The sequence below is a fragment of the Tachysurus fulvidraco genome, chromosome 24 (genome assembly GCF_022655615.1).
Source record: "Tachysurus fulvidraco isolate hzauxx_2018 chromosome 24, HZAU_PFXX_2.0, whole genome shotgun sequence".
Taxonomy (NCBI): Eukaryota; Metazoa; Chordata; class Actinopteri; order Siluriformes; family Bagridae; genus Tachysurus; species Tachysurus fulvidraco.
In genome coordinates, this window is record NC_062541.1 from 3,792,552 (window position 1) to 3,818,134 (window position 25,583).

A 25,583-nucleotide genomic window follows, 5' to 3' on the forward strand; every position below is an offset into this window, starting at 1 on the left:
ATCTACATATGCTCGACAAATTATGGGAAGCCAATTGGGAGACAAAAATTAATGAACCCTTTAAACAGAAACAAAATGTCTGTGAATTAGCTGTAGCAGATGATTGCTTAGTCAGTTTATCCTATACGGCTCAAATCACTAGAACAAGAACACCTTCTTCTGTTTCAGTTTTCTGACACTAAAGTCTTGGCTTGGTGTCTGTCTCTTCAGGGATCCTTTATATTTCCAATGTTTTCCTGTATTTGTTTTAAATTCCCCCACCAGTACCATTAGATCACACATGACTCACTAGCAGGACCACAAAACACTACAGGCTATTGTTGCTGCTGTGCCGGTCGTGCTCCATACAATAGCATTGTTTTGTTGGCGTACAGCAGCAGCCCCTAATCACTACAGTTAGATACAGTCACAGAGGGAGACGGCACGGGCGAGTGTGTTCTCATCAGATACCGCTTCCACACAATGCAGAGTGTTTCTCAGCATGAAAGACACCTATCTATGGAAAGATAGACACACAATAGCGCAGTATACTGTGTACAATGCTAATAACTAAAAATTGATCAATAACTAGAAATATTAAATGAAATAGTTTTGTTATACAAAAGTAATGTCTAAAACATTAGGATGAATTGTATCCGTAGAAGGAAAAGCTGGAAAATACTGACCAACAAATATCAGCTCCTGTAAATCTTAATTCATAGACTGGATTCATAAAAAACATACAGAATGGCCAAACTGTCTTTAAAAATGACTGTGATCATGTATTTCATCATCAGAAACTATGCAATCTTTATAAAGGCCTGTCATATTGTCTTTAGTCTTATTTGATTTTCTCAGATGTTCTACTCCTGGACCTTTCTGTGGGCTCTATATGACTTCTCCACTGTTTTTCTCCCAAAAATATTATTTGAAAACCTTTTAAAAGTATTATAGAAAAAAAATCTGTTCACATAAAGGTTTGTGTTTGATGACTATTGATTTAATCGATTTTTGTCGTTTCGTTAATAGCAGCATTAACACATTTCATGAGAGGCTTTGGATGATGTCTTTATTTTTTCCATACATGAATAAATACAGACAGAGTCAGAGAAAGAGAGAGAAGGAGGGTTATGTACGATGACACAAGAGGATGAAAAACTAAATAATGACATTTCTTCACACTCTTCATTGCCTAGAGTTAGGCATTAACACTAAGCGAGACTAATAAAAAATACATTAACATTAACTGGAATGTATGACAATGGGGTAAACTAGCAGAGGGAAATGGTTTGGGCTGGACTGCATTCGGTGTCCCTTTTTAAACGTAACCTTTGACCTGCGAGCTTCCCCCAGCTCGGCGTGGGCTGCTCTCTCCACTGCTGAAGGTGGGCGATGAGGGGATGCCGGGTGGTCTGGAGCCAGCGTAGAGCAGAGACCCACCGATGAGCAGCAGACCCGAGCCTCCCCAACCCAGGTAAAGCGCAGGTCCGAGTTCACGCTTGTGCGGTGCCGCTACGTATGGGTTGTAGAAATCCTTGATGATGGAGTGGGCCGTCCAGCACACGGGCACGAGGTAGAGGAACCCCGCGATGGCAAAGAGTATACCAGAGATGCGAGCCAGCCGGGCCTCGAAGCTCGGCTGTCCCACACACTTGGTGCACTTGATGCCCAGGACTCCGAGAGCCAGCGCCAGAATGCAGAAGAGGATGGAGAGCACAGTGAGGCCACGTGCTGCCTGCATGTCACTGGGTAGCGCCAGCATACTGTCGTACACCTTGCACTGAATCTCGCCAGTACTCTGCACGATGCAATTCATCCACAGGCCTTCCCACGTGATCTGCGCCGTCACAATGTTGTTGCCGATAAAGGCAGTGACTCGCCACATGGGCAGAACACACACCAGGAAGCCACACACCCAGCCGATGATGGACATGATCAATCCCATGAGCTGCATGCCCGTCGTCGCCATGCTGACTTTCTGTCTGAGCCGTGGGTGATTTTTATTTGGGTCCACGAAAAAAAACCAAAAAACCTGCTTCACTCAGATTGAAGACGCTCTTTAACATTAGCAGGAGCCCTCGGTCCTGAATGTGGGTCAAATGGGACCTAAAAAAAGAAAAAAAAATGATTACTTGGTTTGTTTAATCACACTAATCACATAGCACCATTTCTCTTTTCTCCTGTGTAATGATTTATAATCCCGCTACCAGAAGACTCCAATTTGATGGAGGTCTCAAGGTTTTCCTCTTCACTCCGTGTCACATCTGCTTTGCTCGTCAGAGATCTAAATCTACATCCTGATTTTAAATCAGACTGAAATAAACAAATGAGCGGATGTAAAAAAAAAAATAATGAAAAAAAGTAAAAATCATCAAAGTGTTAATCTGTACAGATTCATAAAATGGTTATATTCTGACTATTAAAACAAAACTTTATATTTTTTTTAAACGAAATTTAAAATGAAAATGAATATCATTTAGTGTTTAGTACAAAGCCACAAAATCTATCAACAATACTCCAAATCACAGTAGGAAAGACATCGTACGCTTCATCAAAGTGACCCATCATAAATATTTAGAGGTCTGGTGTAAACCGTGAGCCGCTGCCGGATTCCAGCAGACGTGTTAGAGAATGAATCCTTTTCACGCCGATGGTGGGTGTCGAGCTGCGCCTGGTAGGGCGAGTGGATTATCTCAGACATACATGAGGAGTCTGAGGAACACAAGGAGCTTTCATGGTTTTGTTCAGAGTGGGACAAGGAGAGTAGCGTCTGTTTGTGCCTCAATGTGTCCTCAATATTCAAGATGGTTTTTTTTTCCCACAAGAGCCACTCTTCAAGTCATGTACAATACTTTCTCTTATTAAAGGAGAAATAAAAATACGGTATGAACGCTAAGCATGTGGCGCAGCACTTCTCCTCAGGTAAATACAGACTTAATCATACTTAATCATTAATGAGCTGCACTTCAGCTTGGCATTTAGAAGAAAAGTGAGGTGTGTTACCTGAATCTGGCTCCTCCTCTTGATAGGTTGAGGTGCTTCTGATGCTCAAGATGAAGGCGATGGAGGTACGATGTGTCCGGGGAGGTATGGTATGAATCGAGCTGCACTGAAGACTGAACAGAATGGAGCAGAGAGAGAAAGCGAGAGAGAGAGCGAGAGAGGGGCTGCCCTCTGTGATACCAGTGCAGGTCTGTGGGACAGTGGGCAGAAGCATGCGCTTGTGTGTGCACGTTCACTCCACTGTGTGTGTGTGTGTGTTCATGTGTCCCTGTGTGTCCCTCAGTGCCTGGTGGACCAACACAATGAGCTGCTGTTCTGTCGCCCTCGCGATCCCGGACCCCCCTGAACCCCACCCCTCATTCTCCTCCATCCTCTTTTTCATCTATCGCCTTCTCAGACTCCTGTTTTTATGGCTTTTCTTTTTCGCTTTCGATTTCTCTACTTTTCTCTTCATGAACTCAAAACAAGACTGTTTTGCCATTATAATGCTTCTCCTGAACGATCGACCGTTTAAGGAGTCGAACACCTGGACGTTCTGTTACAGTCTTTAATTCCTCTCACATCACCAATCGCTACACTTATTATTGATATATTATATTTATAGCAGCTGCATGTAATAGTTCCCTCACCAGTGCTAAGTGTAAATCTGTCTGTCTTGAAGATAGACGAGAAACATAGTACATAGTCTCTTCCTTTGCTGTCGCTATGACAACAATAGTGTATTAGAAAGAGTACATTCATCTGAACCTGAGGTTTGATATACAGTACAGCTTTTTGTCACGGACAGCTTGGAGTCCTTGTGTTTGTGTTTGTGTGTTTTTGTGTCATCATGTCTCCTGGTTTCTGTTTTGTCATTCAGTTGTCTAGTCTCCTGAGTCCCAAGATCTGTGCGAGCGTGTCGTTCTGTTTAAACATATCATGTATCCATTTAATCATTTTATTTCATAGCATTTATACTTATTTCTATACAGTAAAGGTGTAATAAAACAATTTTAGATATTTATTATGTAATTATAATAAAATAAATTAGTTGTGTCTTTTCTTTTCAAGCTCATTAGAGATTTAACTGTAATACGAACATGAAAAAAAACCAAGATTAAATGGTGCAGCAGTTGCTGGTGAGGATGAGCGGCGCAGCGTTTTTGCCTCCGTGCAGTCGTCTGGGGTTAAAAATCGGATGAAGTCTTTCATTAAACTTGTCTGTAAACGTGTAGATATGAATCCCTGAATCAGGACAGAAGAAGGAAACACGTCCCATATCGTAATCCAGATAAATGGCCACCTTTCTGGGTTTGGAGGTGAGGGACAGACTGGTCGGAGGCAGCGTGTTAGCCGTGTACTGATTTCCACTCCTCAGGCTGAGCGTCCAGAAGCCGTTTGATGGACTGACGGTAAATTTCCCCTTCCTGTTAACAGAGTTTCTTGCCACGCCGAGGTCCCAGTCCGTCTTGTTTCCTACTTCTACTTCCCAGTAGTGTCGACCTGAGATGAAGGCTTCCTTGGACATCACGTTGGTCACACGGTCAAACCTTTTGGGATTTTCAGGAACCTCCTGCTCCTTGGTGGTGTGTCTGACCTGCTTCCTGTCGTCTGAGATCGAGAGGTTGGCGTGAGCTGTGCGAGGGTTCAGTGTGAGGTCCACTGTGAGAAAAAGAGACCGTCAGCTCTGCAGCACGTCCACCATACAAACACTTTAACTGTAGGTGACGATTATCAGACTCAAACATACCTGTGTATATCTGCAGCTTGTTCAGCTCTGTGAAATCAAACATAACACTTTCAGATTATTTGCAACTCATGCTTCAGATTTTCCCTCTTAATCACCTGGTGTATAAGTCCAGGTCTAAATACAGGACTGTAAATGGGTGAAAAATTGATTTGTTCATAATCAGACACTTTTTTGTCATTTCATTAAAATGTTTCTAGAAAAAATGACACATAACAAAAAAGTTAAAGGTTGAAAATACATATTTTAAAATATGAAATTGAGTTTAAATTTAAGTTAGCAAATTCTAAACTTTATTTATTTATTTATTTATTTATTTATTTATTTTTACGAATTTTATTTTGTAATTTATTAATAACAGCATCCTGCTTTTTACTTATTATCATTAACAATATCAAAAGTTCACAATTTTTTTTATTTAAATATTCCTGTTTATAATTCCTGTGTATTTTTTTTTTGTTGAGTTGTTCCATTTTTTGTAGTAAACATGACTTTTACAAACTTTCCAAGTCATGAATGTCAAGTCAAAGTCAGGTCGAGTCTTTTTTTAATAATAAGTCTGACTCGAGTCAAGTCGAGTCCCCCATCTCTGAATCATTTAACTCAAGTCCGAGTCAAGTCTCAAGTCATGAATGTCAAGTCAAAGTCAAGTCGTCTTTTTTTAATATTTGTCAAGCAAGTCTCAAATATGAGACTTAAATCTGATTCGAGTCAAGTCATATGACTCGAGTCCTCCATCTCTGCATTCTATCAAAGTACTAGATTATAAGATTATGTGCATATTTTTTTTATAATTAATTTAATTGTACAATGGAAACAAATAAAACTTTTTTGATAGAAGGAAAAGCGCGAGAGCTGAATGACGTACTTGATATTCGTACGTCAGATTGACGGTGTGTTAAAACACGTTGTACACATACACACCTGCTTTAGAGAGTTTGTTAGCCTCGGCCCTGACGTTGTTGACGAAATCGCTCATGGCTTTCCTGGTGAATCCCACACATGGATCTGTCTCCAGAGTCACCTTTGTCCAGTCCCTCATCTCTCTGGGTAAATGAAGGAAACTCTACAAATAAGAAAACAATAATAGTTTTATCTAATAAAGAAAAAAATAACATTTACTGTGTAGATTTTTGGGGGGTAAGGACAGATTTCATCACATGTCTCCAGAATTTCCAGAATTTTCCATGATCTCAAAGTTTTCAATGTAACCGTCCTGGCATATACGGCTTGTTGAGATCAAATCATATTAGAATTAGAGATACATGGACATAATATGTGACACTGAATATGTTGGTATTAACTGGGAATAAATGACTGTATTGTTGGCTTTGGAGAAGAATGTCAGCACCATCAGAGCTACAGCACCACCTGCTGCTAGGTAGACGTGTGTTTTTAGTGAGATGGACATATTTGGGATTTGCAAATGCACAAGAAATAATCTCATGATAGTGCACGCAAATATATAAAATGACCAAATCATAAAATCGTAAGTGCTGCTTTGATACAGGTTACAGTTTTCACTGAAAAACTGGATTAAAAATGGATTAAACATATCATCCGTAACCAGAGGTGGCAAACATTGACAAACATTACTCAAGTTGAAGTACAGATACTCATTTTTTAAAAGACTCCAGTTAAAGTAGAAGTAGTGACTACACTCTTTTACTCAAGTTAAAGTAAAGAAGTATGGGCTCTGACATGTACTTAAGTAAAAAGTCGCCGTTACTACCTGTTACTACCTGTTACTACCTGTTTAGTGTCATGCTGGTAACTGGACGTCATGTTATATATATATTTATAAAGTTTATTTATGAAAGTAAAGATGATCCTTATAGATTTAGGGTGGCTGAGATTACAGACAGGGGGCTGAAGCCACCCTAAAAAAGGTGTAGAACCGCCCCTGGGTGACACAATTCGCAACGCATTCGCCAGGAATCCTTTTTGACCCCGATTATTTCAAACATCTCCCTCATATATGGCCATGTGTGTTCAGGAATGTCCTCGTTGTTAGTTATTTTAACATTGGTGACTCCCTCAGAATTAACATTATCCATTCCTTTTGTAGGCGCTGCTCATTGTTAGCTCCGCTATCCTTAGTCTATGTCTGATAGCCAGTAAATAATACAGTACACCAGTCACATGGGGAAAAAGCCGCATAATGATAGGATGATAGGCTGGAAACAGCGCTCAATGAGAAGGAATAATGCTAAAAGTAACGAGTCCGTTTTGAAAATGTAAGAAGTAAAAAGTACAGATATTTGTGTAAAAATGTAATGAGTAAAAGTAAAAAGTACAGATATTTGTGTAAAAATGTAATGAGTAAAAGTAAACAGTTGTCCGAAAAATAAATAGTGGAGTAAAGTACTGATACCAGAAAAATGTACTTAAGTACAGTAACGAAGTATTTTTACTCCGTTACGTCCCACCTCTGTCCATAACAGACAGATTCAGATGTGAAGTGTCAAAGAACTGCGATGCAAAACCTTAACAAATAAAATCATATTTATTCATTTTTCTTTTAAATTACGGAGTTATTTTCAAAGCATGTATTAATCCTGAATCCACTGGGGTTGAATGTAAGAGTTACTCAGCATTTTTGTACTAAAAAATACTAACAAATATGACAATCATCGACCAATCATTTTTCAGAACCCTTTTCACACTGTTAGGACACTGAGATCGCTGATTGTGGCTATATTTCATCTGCTACTGACTGTCATGAGAACTGCCTCAGGTGGTTAAGGCTCTGGCTTGTTGATTGGAGGATCAGGGTTCAAGCTGCCACTGCTGGGCCCTTGAGTAAGGCCCTTAACTCACCCTGCATTAGGGGCACTGTATCATAGAGCTCTGACCCCAGCCTTCTCAGTTGGAATATGCAAAGAAAAGATTTCCCATGTGTCCTAATGTATATGAGGCGATAAATTAAATAAAGGCTTCAATATATTTGTCATTTGTTTACACTGATAACAGAACTCACTCTTTTAAGAAAGTCTTTAGTATCCAGAAGATCGTCCGGTGTTGTCTGTCCACTCTCCAGTTCTGCGATCTCTTTCTCCAGCTCCTTCATGAGTCGCTCCACTCGTTTCTCAGCCTCTTGTTGTTTCTCTTCCACCTCGGCCACCACCGCTTTGTGAGCTGCCTCCACCGAGCTGAGGAGGGCAGAGAAGACCCTATGACTCTCCTGCACCTCCCGCAGACACGAGCTCTGATCAGGAGAACACAGTCAGAGACATTGTAATGTCTTTCGTGGCTTATAACGTCAGCCTGTCCACACACTCCACCAAATTCTCTATAATATCTCTTCAATTAGTGTAGTCACTTCATGAATGTAGTCTATTTAGGGAGGTTGTTTCTGTTTAGACCTGACCTCTGCATGCTACATCAGTGATTCATTTCTTCAAGCTGTCTAAAAGTTAAATGTTCTCTGGCCAAACACTAAATTTCGCCAAACGATACGGCGGAGATCAATTGCGGGACTGAATTCCAATGATGCTGCAGCCACCTGTGTGGGAGGAGGATACTCTCTCTCAGCCCTGTCAATAACAGTGAGTAGGTTCATTCATTCATTTTCTACCGCTTATCCGAACTACTCGGGTCACGGGGAGCCTGTGCCTATCTCAGGCGTCATCGGGCATCGAGGCAGGATACACCCTGGACGGAGTGCCAACCCATCACAGGGCACACACACACTCTCATTCACTCACACACTCACACACTACGGACAATTTTCCAGAGATGCCAATCAACCTACCATGCATGTCTTTGGACCGGGGGAGGAAACCAGAGTACCCGGAGGAAACCCCCGAGGCACGGGGAGAACATGCAAACTCCACACACACAAGGCGGAGGCGGGACTCGAACCCCCAACCCTGGAGGTGTGAGGTGAACGTGCTAACCACCAAGCCCCCTGCATCAATCATGTCAGCAAATTTTTCCTTCAAGCTCCTACTTCTAAAGAAAAAACCTTTGTGTGGCGAGATCCAAGTCGGATTCACACGTCTATTTCACATTAAATCTCTGTCAAGCTTACTAGAAAAAACAAGAATCAGAATTCTGTCTTTCTATCTGTTTATATATGATCTATTTATTTATTGAATATATTCTATTGTCACGTATTCAATCTATTTACTGGAGATACATGTATTTGGCTCATTTTACTGCTGATAATGAGATGTTTTGAGGCACATGGTTGAGGAAAAAGGTAACACTTCGTGGGAAGGTGGCACTGGGACTGGTTGTTCCAAAAAACTGGGCAAGCTGGTGAGGAAGGATAGGATTAATCCTTAATCCTATGAACATGTTTAGTCACATATTCATCCAGTCACATGCTTGAAGACATCTCTGGGGTTATTTCGTACTATCTTCCATCAGATTGCACAACACACTGGTACCAGTACCTCCTACACCACTGACTGACTCACACATTCCACAGATATCGCATACATATTATATAAATACCAAAGATTGTGCAGCTGTACTTATACAAGTAGGACTCTAGCATTTGGTGACGTTACTCCTCTTACTTGCGGTGCTGTATAAACTTCAATTCACTCTACAGGGGATTAATAATGGTAAGGTATCTAATCTTACAGACTCACCTTCAGGAGTTTAAGAGACTGTTTGAGTTTCTCCATTTTCTGAATCCTCTCTTCGATCATGTGCTCCACCTCAGTGTCTGTTTTCTCTATCTGCTCATACTTCAGACAAGAAAACCACCGTTTAGTTCATTCAGACAAAAATCCTCCTTCGCTTTAAGAACTTTTGAAACTCTTTAACAAAATGCTACCTACAGTTTCGTTTAAAAGTCCACCCACACTGACAGATTTCGCTTTTCCATCTTTCCGTGATTTTCTGTATTGCTCTGTAACATCTGCTAGTATACGATTGATGCTGAGGTGAGGTTTGGAGGTGAAGACCTTGCTGCAGAAAGGACATTTGCCCGAGCCGGTGCGGCTCCAGTATTTGCGCAAACACACTTTACAGAAGCTGTGACCACAAGGTGTTGTGACCGGACTGCTGAAGATATCCTCACACAGCGTGCACCGGAAATACTTCTCCGGCAGAAGGCTGAAGGTCGATGCCATTTCCTGGAAAAATATTTATAGCTTCTTAAACCAAATCAGGTCAAGTTTAAGCGACGTAACATCACTGTGCAGTGAGTCTAATCAAGTTTTCAGATAGCCAGCAGATAAATCTGTGCAGGACACGACGACGTGTGTGAAAAAAAAGCAATCTGAATGATGATTTATTTTATCCAGTGTTATCTAAATGTTGTCAGGAAGTGTGCTAGAGGAAAATCAGTCATCCACCATGACATTAAAAATCAGCGGTGGGTGACTCGAGTCAGACTTAAGTCACAAATTCGAGTCACAGATATTAAAGACTCGACTTGACTTTGACTTGACATTCATGACTTGAGACTTGACTCGGACTTGAGTTAAACGACTCCGAGACGGGGGACTCGTCTTGACTCGAGTCAGACTTAAGTCACAAATTTGAGACTCGACTTGACTTTGACTTGACATTCATGACTTGAGACTTGACTCGGACTTGAGTTAAACGACTCCGAGACGGGGGACTCGACTTGACTCGAGTCAGACTTAAGTCGCAAATTTGAGACTTGCTTGACAAATATTAAAAAAAGACTCGACTTGACTTTGACTTGACATTCATGACTTGAGACTTACTTGTGACTTGCATGTGTGTGAAAAAAATGCTTTATTTTTTTTACAACAAAGAATTTTTTTTTTTAAATCTATTTATGTGATTAGAACATCACAATGTATTTTTGTCCCATTTAAATTACTTGGTATAATGTCATGGAGTGCCTTTGGAACAAATCCTAGCAGCTATAAACACTTGTTCCTTCAACAAACTCTCTCTATTTTGATCTTGAGACAAAAAAAAACAGAAACCACAAAGTGTAAACTGCTGCTCTTCGGTCCTGAACACTTTGTTTTGTCCTAAACACTGACACTGACATTTTTTTACCCCCCGAAAATGCTATTTAACACCTTTTTCCTGAAATCTTCACCATATGATCGAATCGCAAACAAGCTGTCGTTTGAATTACTGACAGGTCAGAACTACTGACAGAGCTGCTGTTCTTCTGATCTGAATCTGATTTTTTTGGCACTGTGCTGAAAAATACAGTCAAAATACACAACACGATATGAGAAACTACACCATATACATGTATACATTAGCATTTCTAAAACATTAGCATTTCTAAAACATTAGCATTTCTTATCACTCTGACAGAAAGGTCAACGGAGACAAAAAGCTGGGTGTGTTCCAAAAACTAACCAAGGCTATGGAAGTTTCGAGACAATGTTTACATTTGAGAACATACAGCGCTTCCTGGTACTGAAACCGTTTACAGCTATACAACTACTGTATACAAACATACAAAGCACGATCAATACAAGAAATACTTTGACATGCAGATTTATAACCACAGATTTTTCGCATACTCAGAATCTGATGAATCATTGCTCTGGAATAAGGTACACTCTTGACGTAGTAAATGCTTTGTGCTGTAGACATTTGCTCTCATTAACTATTCGCCCAGACAGGAGGCACGCAAGAGAACAGGTTTAACCACATCTCACATCTCACAGCGTCACAGAAACAAATCAGCGCTGAAGTAGAGATTCTCTGCACTCTGGAAACTCTAAAGACCTCAAAGTCAAATTCATCATTTTATTTCTAAGGTAGAAATCATTCAAAAAAAAAAAAAAAATATTAAATCTTAGGAGCTGGATGGTTAGAATCATATCTCTTATTGTAACAATAAATAAAGAGAATTAACATTTTGTCCTGTAGGGAATTGTGTGTGTGTATGTGTGTGTGTGTGTGTGTGTGTGTGTGTGTGTGTGTGTGTGTGTGTGTGTGTGTGTGTGTGTGTGTGTGTGTGCGTATAAATATAACATATAGTGATAATGGCCTGGTTGAATCTTACCTGGATGTTTGGTTGTGTGTTGAACCACTTATTCGTCTCTGCTTCTCTCACAACAGTTACTATACTAGTGACTTAAAACATTGTGATCATATCTGCAGGTGTGTTTGTGTCAAGGGGAGGGACAAGGGGAGGGACAAGGGGAGGGAGACATGCAGGTACGCATACAGGGACGACCCGTTTCCTTTCATTCTGCTTTAGATGAATGAAGCTGCTGAAAAAAGAGCCTTCTGTCAAATAGTATAGAAACATATTAGATTTTTTTTACTGAACAAAAGAGAACAAAAAGAATTATTTTAATTTCAATATTTTAAAGTGTATAAATTTGTGCATGATTTAATGTTCATGTTCGGATACATCATCATTTCTACAGTAACAGCTCATTCACCTCAGCATGTGTCTCGGGTAAAAAAAAAAGTTATTATATATTAAGCAGAAACAAAAAAAACCGATTTTAATGTAGCTTTAATAACTTTAAGTGATAACAGGAAGTAACGACAATGCACAACATTATATATAATAATCATTTAATCAAACATTTCTGTGCTATCAGTGAATAGAAAAAAATCATTGACAATAAAAGAAAAATGTGAATAAAATAGTATAAAATATACAAAAATTAAAAATACTAGAATGGTCCAATGGTCCAATTATGAAATTGAATAAAAAAAAATAAAAAATTAAAGAGACAAACGATTGTTCGGCTGCACAAACCGATAACAACTTAAAGCTAATACACACCCAGGTAAACATGCATGCTACATACAGTACCATTACATTACAAAAAAAGTGTCCCAGCTGAAACATGTGAATGTTTCCTAGACAATAGGACCATTAGTGTGCGTCCTGCCACATAATGAGTGTAAAATGTGACCAGAGATCATTTGTTGAAAGCTCGATAAATTGTAAGATTTAAATACTGGCCATGTGGACTTCTTTATGTGTTAGACACCTTTTTTTTTAATGTTTATATCTTAAATAAGAGACCTTCCTATCTCTGGCTTTCATTTGTTTTCTTGGTTTGGAAGTTTTGTACATTTTGCACGTTTACACACTGAGGTGCCGAGGTGCTGCACAACTTCTGCTCATCTTTATACTTCCTATTGTTTTTTTGTTCCCTCAATTGTATTCCCTTCATTTCATCTGCACTTGGATTGGCTTCTTCTTGATTTCTAACTATACATTTTATGTGATTGTTTGCAGTGAGGATTGTCAGTGATTGTGTGGTTTATTTGTGCAAAATAAGCAAAGGTAATAAACTGACAAAACACCGACATGTAAAAGCAATACGAACCTGAAAGCTGCACATACATTAAGTGATGCAAAACTGTGCAAAGGATAAAACATTGGATTTATACAGTGGTATAGTTTAAGGTTTTACCACCAATCTCTCAAATAGCTCATCTGTATAAAAAGACCTGCCTTATTAATCATCAAACCTGCTGATGATAAAAGTGCATTTCTACGATTAAGTGTAAGTTGCATGTCTACCGAAATCTGATAAAGCATCACTGATAATGTTCCAAACTGCTCCAAAAAAACCACCTAACATACCACCCAGTACTGCACCGACCGCTGCTCCTACGGCCATACCCGGATACCCCATCGCCCCCGCTAATATTGTCCCTGCAAACGCTCCTTTCCCTACAGCCGCTGCATAATCGACAAGTCTGAGAGTAAAGCCGAGTCTGTCTGCGATCAGCATCTCTGCCTTTTCCCTGTTCTCTAACCTGATCTTTTCTTTATACTGCTCAATTTCCCGTTCCAGCTCATCCCGAGAATACTTTTTCTTCAGTTCCTCCACCATTGCATTGACCTCCTTCTTTCTCTGATCTTGGAGGATTTTTTCTTCTTTCATGATTCGTTTTTCAGCATCTTCAAACTCTGGATTAGAAAAAATCCCATGATCTTCCACCATCTTGTCTATTTTCTCAAACAGCTCCATTGTAACGTCACCACCACTCGTGTTCTTCGTTCTGCTGAAGAAGAGGCATCTTTGGCCGCAGTTGTTAAGAAGCTCATTTAAGTGTTTATTTTTCTTCACACTGTCTTCAATCTGCTTGGTCAACTGCTGTTCTTCATGGTACAAAACCACCATTGTGTTCTTTAAGATTTTATCTCCAAAGTACTTCACTAACTGTTTAAAAACGTCGTTCACATTCGGTGGGATCTCAGACGGGTTTAGTGTAAACAGGACGGCGTGTGGCCCTGGACAGGAGAAACAGACCGCCTTCTTCAGCTCTTTTTTTGACATGTAGTGAAATAAATCATGATCAATAAGATTTGGGGTGTTAATCAGTGTCACATTTCTTTCAAGGATCTTCCCAGAGGTTTTAGTAGTTAGTTTAGTGTCTTTATCATCGTGAAACACCTTTCTCTGCAGGATCGACTCAGTGACAGAGAACTGATGATGACCAGAGCTTCCACATATGATAATTCTCACTGGAAATCAGGTTTTAGTAGAGAACCATTAGTTTTATGTACAATAAACATATTCAAATACATGTAATCGATTAATTAAAGGATAATAATATTCTTATTAAAGGAAGCCTCCATCCCAGACTGCCTTAACGGCAATAAAATAGATGATGCGGAATCGAATTACAAATAAAACACTGGACGTCAATGAAAATGAAATGTTACTTATAAAGATTTGTCATCATAAATCAATAATGGAGGATTTTTCATTTAACTCCAGCAATAATAATTTATTGTTTACTTACTAGAAGGCGGTTCCAAAATGCTACTCCTGCGTTTTCTCTTTACAGGAGGCCTGTCTGGCAGTGCACCTGAAAGGCATGAGGAAAGTATTTAGAAACATAAACAATATATTATACAGTGATCCCCACAAAATTAGACCATTTTCTCACCTTCAGCTACTTTCATCTTGGGAATTTTACTCATGATGTCTGTAAAAAGAGATGTACACACTTCAGGATGTGTCTTCAGGATGTGTCATACAAAAACAATCCATTATTATTATTATTAGTAGTAGTAGTAGTAGTAGTAATAGTATTTTCTAGACATATAAGATATGATCTGAAGCATTATATATATATATATATATATATATATATATATATATATATATATATATATATATATATATATATATATATATAACTCCTTAAAGTGCGGTATATTACTTGATGGCATTTCTACATACTAATAAATGTCCAGTTACATAAAATATGTATGCACGATGACGCAACAGTGTGATGATCTCAAAAATACCGACACACAAACAGCTACCACGACAAAAAAAAGGAGTTAAACACAGATAAAAACGTGCAAGATGCAGAAAACTTTACCTTTTATCGTCGCTGAGACCCGTTTAAGCAGCAAAATAGTAAACTAAGCCGCAATAAACGCCATGATTGAAACCGAAAGTATTTGGGTTGCCAGATCGAACGTGTTTGATGTCATATCCTTTAGCTGTACGTTATATAATATATCCAGAGCAATGATAATCATTATAAAGACAATCATTTTAATTTCAACAGAAACAGAAAATAACTGATTGTAAATTTAATAACATTAAGTGATAACAGGAATAGGAATGTGCATTTCTGCAGTATCAGAAGAATAACCTCAAAGTAAAATGTTCAAAATATAAAAATGTGAATAAAATTGCATTAAATATCTACAAAAAAAAAGAGAAAAAACAGAAAACATACTAGAAAACAATTTATCAAATTATACTAAATATAATATATAATATGGGAAGCAGAAGAATTCTATGGGCGATATTCTTTAACAACATAACAAAATATATATTTATATTTATAAATTTTATAGACACAGTCTGTGACCGGCTGGGTTCAAACAAACCTTCATCTCTTGGAACCCTTAAAAACAGCAGATGTGAGTGATATAATAATGACATGTTGTATATATAATGTCATATATAATGACACGTTGTATATCCTTTCTCAATCTCAACCCTTATTACATCTCCCCTAATTTCCATTTTAAGATCCATACACACTGCATTATACACACTGGACTATACATATACACTGCATTATACACACTGGACTATACATACACACTGCATTATACACACTGGACTATACATATACACTGCATTATACACACTGGACTATACATACACACTGCATTATACACACTGGACTATACATATACACTGCATTATACACACTGGACTATACATATACACTGCATTATACACACTGGACTATACATACACACATGCATTTATATACAATGGACTATACATATTTATACACACTGGACTATACATACACACTGCATTATACACATTGGACTATACATATACACTGCATTATACACACTGGACTATACATACACACTGCATTATACACATTGGACTATACATGCACACTGCATTATACACACTGGACTATACATACACACTGCATTATACACATTGGACTATACATGCACACTGCATTATACACACTGGACTATACATACACACTGCATTATACACACTGGACTATACATACACACTGCATTATACACATTGGACTATACATATACACTGCATTATACACACTGACTATACATATACACTGCATTTATACACACTAAACTATACATACACACTGCATTATACACACTAAACTATACATACACACTGCATTATACACACTAAACTATACATACACACTGCATTATACACACTAAACTATACATACACACTGCATTATACACACTGGACTATACATACACACTGCATTATACACACTGACTATACATACACACTGCATTATACACACTGGACTATACATACACACTGCATTATACACACTGAACTATACATACACACTGCATTATACACATTGGACTATACATGCACACTGCATTATACACACTGGACTATACATACACACTGCATTTATACACACTGGACTATACATACACACTGCATTTATACACACTGGACTATACATATTTATACACACTGGACTATACATACACACTGCATTATACACATTGGACTATACATATACACTGCATTATACACACTGGACTATACATACACACTGCATTATACACACTGGACTATACATACACACTGCATTATACACACTGGACTATACGTACACACTGCAATATACACACTGACTATACATACACACTGCATTATACACACTGGACTATACATACACACTGCATTATACACATTGGACTATACATATACACTGCATTATACACATTGGACTATACATACACACTGCATTATACACACTGGACTATACACACACACTGCATTGTACACACTGGACTATACATATACACTGCATTATACACACTGGACTATACATACACACTGCATTTATATACACTGGACTGTACATATTTATACACACTGGACTATACATACACACTGCATTATACACATTGGACTATACATATACACTGCATTATACACACTGGACTATACATACACACTGCATTATACACACTGGACTATACATACACACTGCATTATACACATTGGACTATACATATACACTGCATTATACACACTGACTATACATATACACTGCATTATACACACTAAACTATACATACACACTGCATTATACACACTGGACTATACATACACACTGTATTATACACACTGGACTATACACACACACTGCATTGTACACACTGGACTATACATACACACTGCATTATACACACTGGACTATACACACACACTGCATTGTACACACTGGACTATACATACACACTGCATTATACACACTGGACTATACATACACACTGCATTATACACACTGACTATACATACACACTGCATTATACACACTGGACTATACATACACACTGCATTATACACACTGAACTATACATACACACTGCATTATACACATTGGACTATACATGCACACTGCATTATACACACTGGACTATACATACACACTGCATTTATACACACTGGACTATACATATTTATACACACTGGACTATACATACACACTGCATTGTACACACTGGACTATACATACACACTGCATTATACACACTGGACTATACATACACACTGCATTGTACACACTGGACTATACACACACACTGCATTGTACACACTGAACTATACATACACACTGCATTTAATACAATAATCCATCTGTTACCACGAGATACCATCCGATGCACATCCATGACACTTCTGTACCTGTACTATCTGTTGCACCTTATAATATTTTACATATAATATATTTACATATATTTACACATATACGTATATAAGTACATATTGCATATAATGTGTAGTGCTACTGTAAGGATGCCCAATAGTACACTGACTATATGTATGAGCATATTGCACATTTTCACATGTTGATTTCATTATGTTTGTTAATTGTACATATTGTACACACATATTGTACTGACTTATGTATGAGCAAATTGCACATTTTCACCTGTCAACTCATTATCTGTATAATTGTTCTGCAATTTCTGGAGTTTTCCTAAGAATTTCACTCACCAAGGCACATGTGCTGTGGGGATGTGACAATAAAAGTGACTTGACTTGACTTGACTTGAAGATTCATTACATTCATTTGTTTGATTGTTATTGACTATTTTTATGAGGGATGTAAAGAAAACCTGACAAAAACAAAAAGACACAAGAAAGTGCTGAGTAACTGCTGTGTTTTTCTGATCTCTTCATCTGACAGTACAGATGTAATCAAACAGTTTGTGTAGAATGATAGTGTAATCAATCCGAACAGGGTCAAGATCACAGCAATGTCAAATGCCTGAATAAGCCCCCTTTCTGTTTGTCGTTTAAAGCAGTAAAGATCCTGGACAAAAAGTGCACACCGCAGTAGTTTATTTAACTATTTAACAAGAACAAGAACAGCAAGAAACTGTCAAAAATATCTATAAAAACATGACATTTTGAGGAAGGGTTACCTTTTGTGTTATGTGTTTTTTCAGATACATAACACCACCATCAATAACACCATGTGGTTTTGATGTTTTCTCTTAGGGGATGTTAATGTTATAAGCACACACTGTTATATACACTTTACATATGAGATTTATATTTTAAACATTCAAACATTTGCAAACATTTTTCAATGGGGATACGGTGGCTTAATGGTTAGCACGTTTGCCTCACACCTCCAGGGTTGGGGGTTCGATTCCTGCCTCCGCCTTGTGTGTGTGGAGTTTGCATGTTCTCCCTGTGCCTCGGGGGTTTCAAAGACATGCCTATTAGGTTGATTGACATCTCTGGAAAAATTGTCCGTAGTGTGTGAGTGAATGAGAGTGTGTGTGTGCCCTGCGATGGGTTGGCACTCCGTCCAGGGTGTATCCTGCCTTAATGACCGATGACGCCTGAGATAGGCACAGGCTCCACGTGGCCCGAAAAGTTCGGATAAGCGGTAGAAAATGAATGAATGAATGCAATTTTTCAATTCAAATTTATTTGTATAGCACTTTTAACAATTGAAATTGTCTCAAAGCGGTGACTCAGGTGACTGTGGTGAGGAAAAACTCCCTTTAATGGTAAAGGAAGAAACCTTGAGAGGAACCAGACTTAAAAGGGAACCTCATCCTCATATGAGTGTCACTGGAGGGTGTGATTATAAATATACAGTCTGATAAATGTTGTATTGATGAGGAGATTGTTGTCCTCAAAGACCACATGGAGTTGGTATCTCCTCTTTAGTATAGCAGAGTCCAACTGGAGCTGGAACATCTCTAGATGTCTCAGGATCCCCACAGAGTCGGCCTCATCTCAACACTGCATCTCAACATTGCAAAGACAAACAGGCTAATAACTTTAAATGTGCAGTTATTTGACAAACGTTATAATAAACTTTTCCATTACTTTCTTTTTTAGCCATTTCCCAAGACAAAGAAATTGAATGTTACTAATCCTAATAAAGTGAGGATCATGACAAAAACCGGGAGGCCAAACAAGTCTAAGACAACTTTTAGAAGCATGAGAGGCTGAATCAAATCCTAATTCAATACAATTACATTTATATTATTTAGCAAACACCTTTATCCAGAGTGAATTACATTTTATACGACTGAGCAATTAAGGGTTAAGTTCCTTGCTCAGGGGCCCAACATTGTCATCTTGGTGGACCTGGGAATCGAACTCACAACCTTCTGATTGGTAACCCAATACCTTAACCAATAACCTACCACATCCCCTTAATTATATATTTTTATCCCCTTTTTTATCTACTTAATTTATTAGTTTTTATTAATTAATTATTTTTCTTATTCTTATTTATTTATGTATTCTCAGAAACTTCCTTAAAATGAACAATATGCTTAATATATCATTTTAACAAGGGTTGGGTTTTGTGTTTAAAAAGAACAAAAACAATTCGAAAATAAAATAAAATAAAATAAAAAATAAAATAAAATAAAGGAAGTGTTACTTCATAGAACCGCTAGGCGGCAGTAATCACGCGTTAACTGTATATTACCGCGCTTTAAAAAAGGTCGCGTCTCAAATCACACCAAAACTTCTATTTAGGCGCCCTCGTACACGTTCCCTACACTGCTTACTAAGACTCTATGAGTCTTAATATGACTCCCTATTTAATAGTAATCGCTTTATAAAGTACAAACCTGACATAGTGAGTTAGCGGATTTATAGTTAAAGTGGTAACTTTTTCGAGTGGTTTAGGACAAAACGAAATATAAAGTGACGTCATGTGCGTCACTGAAATAGTTCCGGGCAGCAAACGTTCTCCTAGCGCTAAAGTTAAAGTCGTTCACAATATACGTATATTCCATTTATAGAGTTTTGAACATATATATTTTTAAATATAAATAGTTGTATAGACAAAGTCGCTATTTTGTAAATAAATTTGAAAAACATGGCACGAAGTTTGCGACCCCTGTTGCAGCGCTTTGGGTTGATGTGTCCGTGTAAACAGACAGGTGAAGGTAGGGTTGCCAGAGTTCACAGCAGTCAGAAAGAAAATCCCCGAGATTCTCAACAAGCTTCGCTTTATATCCATGTGAGTGTTTAAAAGGCTTTTGTGTTCTAGTGTGTATTAATTAGTGTGTTTCCTGTTGCTTGTTGGTCTAAAAGTGATTGCACTCCCTGAAAAACTCCCTGAGAGGATATGGGGAAGAAACCTTGAGAGGAACCAGGTTCTGAAAGGAACATCATCCTCATTTGGGTGACACTGGACAGTAAATAGTGTAAATGTAAATAATGTCCTTTCTACAACAGTTTATAATAGTGCATCCGAGAGCTCTGAGGAACTATTGGGTCATCGTAAACTCTGAGTTCAGCACAGATTTGATTGCTGATAAAGACCAGACCATACATGACAGTCTCGGTGCGGCTTCATACACAACAATCCCATGAGACACTGGTTGACCATGTAGATCGATCACAGGTTTATATGTAACGCATTAAATCCACGTTTCTGAAGTAACACCTCATTCACAGGGACTTGTCTGACAGACACTCCAAATAAACATGGTTTTCTTAAAGGAAATGTTTATTAAACAGTTCAGGAAGGAGTCTCCAGTGTCAGAGCTTCCAAACAGTCAGACGTGAAGCTTTGATGTTGAGTGTTTCTGTGGTGTAAGAGGAATAAAACACTGCAGTAATAAGGAAAAGTAATCCAGGTGTCGGCGGCAGCAGTAACTCCACCTCATCACACCAGGATGTTGATTATTTTCTCTCTTTCTCTCTTTTCTCCCTCTCTCTCTGTATGTGTGTGAAAAGTGGCCGTACTGTTTGAAGCGATGTTCATACTGTAACTTTAACAAGTACATCCCTCGTTCAGTGGATAACAAGGTTATGACCGAGTGCCTTCAGCAGGAGACACAGACACTGCTGCAGCTCAGTCGCGTTTCTCAGTAAGTGCACACAGAGACACGTTTACGCTTACGGCATTTACAGAGGACAAATTGTGTTCATAGGTAGACCTGCCAGCAGTGACACAGAGAGAGATACACACACACACACACACACACACACACACACACACACACACACACACAGTACTGATGAGCTTTATTCCCCTGTACCTCTATACTGTAACAAGTTCAAGTCCTTCTATCTTGTGTCACTCAGAAGAGGACGGATTAATCAAGCTGTTAAACTGTTGGGATGTTGTTTCTACATACAAAATAGTAACGGATTTCATTTGTCATTTGCAAAAGAAAAAAAGAAACAAACTGAAGCTGAAAATCTCTAGATCTGAGCTTGACATGTATGTTTTAATGTTTCTGTACTAGTTCCGGTGTGTGTGTGTGTGTGTGTGTGTGTGTATGTATGTGTGTATGTGTGTTAGGATCAGCTCTGTGTTTTTCGGTGGAGGAACTCCCAGCCTGGCCCAAGCCTCCACCGTAGCCGCCGTACTGGAGACCGTCTCTGCGCACACGAGACTCTGTGACCACGCCGAGGTGACGCTGGAGGTGAACCCTGCATCTGCAGGAAGAACCGCGCTCCCAGACTTCCTGTCTGCTGGAGTCAATCGCTTTTCTGTTGGGGTGCAGGTACAAAACACACACACACACACACACACACACACACACACACACACACACACACACACACACACACACATATATTTAACTCTTATGTTATTGTAGTACTAAAGGTACTAAAGTTCTAAAGAAGGAAAGCTTAGAATGGTTCATTCTAACTGTTCTAAAGATGTTCAGCTCAAAAGAAGATTATTTGCATTCTAGAGGTTCTAAAGTATATTCTAAAGCTCTGTGTCACTGATTGTGTTCTCCTGGTCCTGGTCCTGGCTCTGGTCCATGTTTCTGCCCAGTCTCTGAACGATGCCAGTCTCAGGGTTCTCGGGAGGGACCATGACCCAGTGCAGGCTCTGCAGACGCTGGCAGAGGCTCGGAGCCTGTGCCCCGGCCGCGTGTCGGTCGACATCATGTTCGGAATTCCAGGTCAGAGTGTGGAATCATGGGAAAGTGAGCTGGAGGAGGTTCTACGCGTGTGTGATGATCACGTGTCTCTGTACCAGCTGACCCTGGAGAGAGGAACTCACCTGTACAAGCAGGTACAGCTGGGAGAAGTCAGCATGCCCGCTGATGATGTCACTGCCTCCATGTACCAATCTGCTCGGAAAATTCTGGAGCAGGCCGGATTCCTACAGTATGAGGTGTCCAACTTTGCCAGACAGGTGAGGTCATCAAAGCCATGATGCTTAAAGCCGAGTTTCTAAGACACTGAGGCTTAATCGGTGTGTGTGTGTGTGTGTGTGTGTGTGTGTGTGTGTGTGTGTGTGTGTGTGTGTGTGTGTGTGTGTGTGTGTGTGTTTTAAAGAATGCTGTAAGTACACACAACCTGGGCTACTGGAGAGCACAGCCGTATATAGGAGTTGGACCTGGTAAGATTTTACTCATTTCTTAGATGAAGATTTATTAAATGACTGATTAGTAAATTGTCAAAGAAATTGCTTGGATACAAGGAAGGAAGGACCGAAAGGAAAGGAAAGGAAAGGAAAGGAAAGGAAAGGAAAGAAGGATGGATGGACGGACGGATGGGCAGACGGAAAGGAAGTTAGGACGGAAAGGAAGGACAGAAAGGAAGGACAGAATGAAAGGTAGGAAGGAAGAAAAGAAAGACAGGAGTGATGCAAGGGAATGGAGGAAAGGCAGAAAGTGGGGGATAATAAAAGAGAGGAAGAGAAAAGAAAAACAGATATACATAATAATAATATACAAGTATACAAGTTCACAGACAGATACCACACACAGACAGACAGACATACACCACAGACAGATGCCACACACAGACTGACAGATACCACAGACAGACAGATACCACACACAGACTGACAGATACCACACACAGACTGACAGATACCACACACAGACTGACAGATACCACACACAGACAGATACCACACACAGACTGACAGACATACACCACAGACTGACAGATACCACACACAGACTGACAGACATACACCACAGACTGACAGATACCACACACAGACAGATACCACACACAGACAGATACCACACACAGACAGACAGACATACACCACAGACAGACAGACACCACACACAGACAGACAGACAGATACCACACACAGACAGACAGACATACACCACAGACAGACATACACCACACACAGACAGATACCACACACAGATGGATACCACACACAGACAGACAGACATACAGACAGACAGACAGATACCACACACAGATGGATACCACACACAGACAGACATACAGACAGACAGACAGATACCACACACAGACAGACAGACATACACCACACACAGACAGATACCACACACAGATGGATACCACACACAGACAGACATACAGACAGACAGACAGATACCACACACAGATACCACACACACAGACAGATACCACACACAGACAGATACCACACACAGACAGATACCACACACAGACAGATACCACACACAGACAGATACCACACACAGACAGATACCACACACAGACTTGATCTAGGTCAAGTGATAACTTGTTATTTGAGACATTTAATCAGAGGTGTGTTTTATTTCTGGTTCCAATCCCACATCCCAGTTTGTTGCACTGAGTATCAGGATGATACCTGGTTCGGTTCTCTGTGAAAATGCCCCCACTTGCTCCCCCAAGCTAACCCAAAGCTGGATCTGATATTCAGTGGGCATTTAGAGCGCTGCTCTAGGCTGCTGTGTGATTGTACCGGAGCTGTGTCTTGTAGCTGCCACTTAAATAGGAGGAAAAACCTAATCATTTGTGTACCAGGAGCTCACGGCCGCTTTGTTCCCCGAGCGCTGGGCATGGCTCATCGTGAGGCACGCACTCAGACGCTAGAGCCAGATGTTTGGATAAAAGAAGTTCGGCAGCACGGACACGCGACACGCAGACGTATTCCGCTCAACCAGCTCAGCCTGTGAGCTCCGTCCATTCAAAACTCATCACATATACACTCTGCACACACCCCATGTGGAGGATGTTAACCTGTGTTGTGTCACAGGTTGGAGGAGGTGCTGGTCATGGGACTCCGAATGACTGAAGGAATTTCACACCAGGTCTGTCAGACATTTAATGTGATATTGATCATATGAGGATGTAAGCAGGATTTTAATAGTTCTATTCATTTGGATGATCTGTCTGTCTATAAGTGTAAGAGGAAGAAATCACTTCATGCTGTTAGAGGAAACAAATCAACTTTGCGTCGGTCCTGGAACATCTCGCCCATCTCAATGTAGCTAGTTTAGCGAGCATGTACCGAGGACTTGGCGTTTTATCGTGGCCTGGACACGTTATGATGGAGGAGTCGGTGGAATCTAACCTTTGTGTTAATGTACTGGTTTTGTTGGAACAGCACTGGGCAGCGTTCAGCCCTGAAACAGACCTACATCAGGTTCTTGGTGCCTCAGCTGACGTTCAGGACCTTCAACAGAGAGGCGTCCTGATCCTCGATGACAGGTAACGGAAAGTTCCCTGTTAAATGTAATAATCATGTAGCAGTGCGGCGTCTTACTGCGGTGTTGTGATGTAGCCAAGTCATAAAATACAAAAATGTGAAATATGCAAAAACGTGCATGAGTGTTTGTTTGTGTGCAAGAGTGTGTGTGTGCACGAGAGTGTGTGTGCACGAGAGTGTGTGTGCACGAGTGTGTGTGCACGAGAGTGTGTGTGCACGAGAGTGTGTGTGCACGAGAGTGTGTGTGCGCGAGAGTGTGTGCGCGAGAGTGTGTGTACGCGAGAGTGTGTGCGCGTGAGAGTGTGTGCGCGTGAGAGTGTGATGTGAGTGAGTGAGAGTGTGATGTGAGTGAGTGTGTGAGAGTGTGTGAGAGAGAGTGTGTGTGTGTGTGTGTGTGTGTGTGTGTGTGTGTGTGTGTGTGTGTGTGTGTGTGTGTGTGTGATTAGCTCTGATTCCCTGGTTGTGTCTGCAGGGGACTGCGCTGTTCCTGGGAGGGTTTGGC

The 25,583-nt window shown here is 39.8% G+C and overlaps 4 protein-coding genes across 10 annotated transcripts in view; 1 reads left to right on the forward strand and 3 right to left on the reverse strand.

Moving 5' to 3' along the window:
* Window positions 1-998: 998 nt before the first annotated feature.
* On the reverse strand, window positions 999-3,269 carry cldnk (claudin k). Its single transcript, XM_027162236.2, has 2 exons — window positions 2,983-3,269; window positions 999-2,085 (listed from the first exon to the last, which is right to left on the reverse strand). Exon 2 carries the CDS (start codon window positions 1,946-1,948, stop codon window positions 1,298-1,300), a length of 651 nt encoding a protein of 216 aa, XP_027018037.1. The 5' UTR covers window positions 1,949-2,085; window positions 2,983-3,269; the 3' UTR covers window positions 999-1,297.
* A 218-nt stretch (window positions 3,270-3,487) lies between these two features.
* On the reverse strand, window positions 3,488-12,054 carry btr02 (bloodthirsty-related gene family, member 2). 2 transcript variants are annotated; one of them, XM_027162233.2, is made up of 7 exons: window positions 11,673-12,054; window positions 9,502-9,798; window positions 9,310-9,408; window positions 7,689-7,916; window positions 5,633-5,774; window positions 4,712-4,738; window positions 3,489-4,623 (listed from the first exon to the last, which is right to left on the reverse strand). In XM_027162233.2, the coding sequence occupies exons 2-7, from the start codon at window positions 9,793-9,795 to the stop codon at window positions 4,079-4,081; spliced, it is 1,335 nt and encodes a 444-aa protein (XP_027018034.1). In that variant the 5' UTR covers window positions 9,796-9,798; window positions 11,673-12,054; the 3' UTR covers window positions 3,489-4,078. The 2 variants fall into 2 exon arrangements, with proteins under 2 accessions (XP_047664138.1, XP_027018034.1); XM_047808182.1 differs by lacking the exon at window positions 11,673-12,054 and having other exon boundaries at window positions 3,488-4,623.
* Window positions 12,055-12,179: 125 nt separating this feature from the next.
* Window positions 12,180-15,093, reverse strand: si:dkey-120c6.5 (GTPase IMAP family member 7). Of its 3 annotated transcripts, none has more exons than XM_027162234.2 (4): window positions 14,981-15,093; window positions 14,540-14,578; window positions 14,393-14,458; window positions 12,180-14,111 (listed from the first exon to the last, which is right to left on the reverse strand). In XM_027162234.2, exons 2-4 carry the CDS (start codon window positions 14,571-14,573, stop codon window positions 13,138-13,140), a joined length of 1,074 nt encoding a protein of 357 aa, XP_027018035.2. In that variant the 5' UTR covers window positions 14,574-14,578; window positions 14,981-15,093; the 3' UTR covers window positions 12,180-13,137. The 3 variants fall into 3 exon arrangements, with proteins under 3 accessions (XP_027018035.2, XP_047664139.1, XP_047664140.1); XM_047808183.1 differs by having other exon boundaries at window positions 14,540-14,612; window positions 14,981-15,056; XM_047808184.1 differs by lacking the exon at window positions 14,540-14,578 and having other exon boundaries at window positions 14,981-15,068.
* A 5,163-nt stretch (window positions 15,094-20,256) lies between these two features.
* rsad1 (radical S-adenosyl methionine domain containing 1) overlaps window positions 20,257-25,583 on the forward strand; it is a 6,224-nt gene continuing 897 nt past the window's right edge. The window contains exons 1-10 of one of the 4 annotated variants that reach the window (XR_003442968.2): window positions 20,257-20,659; window positions 21,382-21,515; window positions 21,953-22,157; window positions 22,439-22,804; window positions 22,948-23,011; window positions 23,093-23,227; window positions 24,397-24,544; window positions 24,629-24,683; window positions 24,777-25,083; window positions 25,554-25,583. The exon at window positions 25,554-25,583 is cut by the window's right edge and continues 16 nt beyond it. Coding sequence is in view for 3 of the 4 variants with exons in the window: in XM_027162229.2 (XP_027018030.2) it covers window positions 20,516-20,659; window positions 21,382-21,515; window positions 21,953-22,157; window positions 22,439-22,804; window positions 22,948-23,011; window positions 23,093-23,227; window positions 24,397-24,544; window positions 24,629-24,683; window positions 24,980-25,083; window positions 25,554-25,583 (1,385 nt within the window). In the remaining variant the exon portion in view is untranslated. The remainder of the gene's footprint in view (window positions 20,660-21,381; window positions 21,516-21,952; window positions 22,158-22,438; window positions 22,805-22,947; window positions 23,012-23,092; window positions 23,228-24,396; window positions 24,545-24,628; window positions 24,684-24,776; window positions 25,084-25,553) is intronic. The other 3 variants (XM_027162229.2, XM_027162230.2, XM_027162232.2) reach the window with 3 other exon arrangements.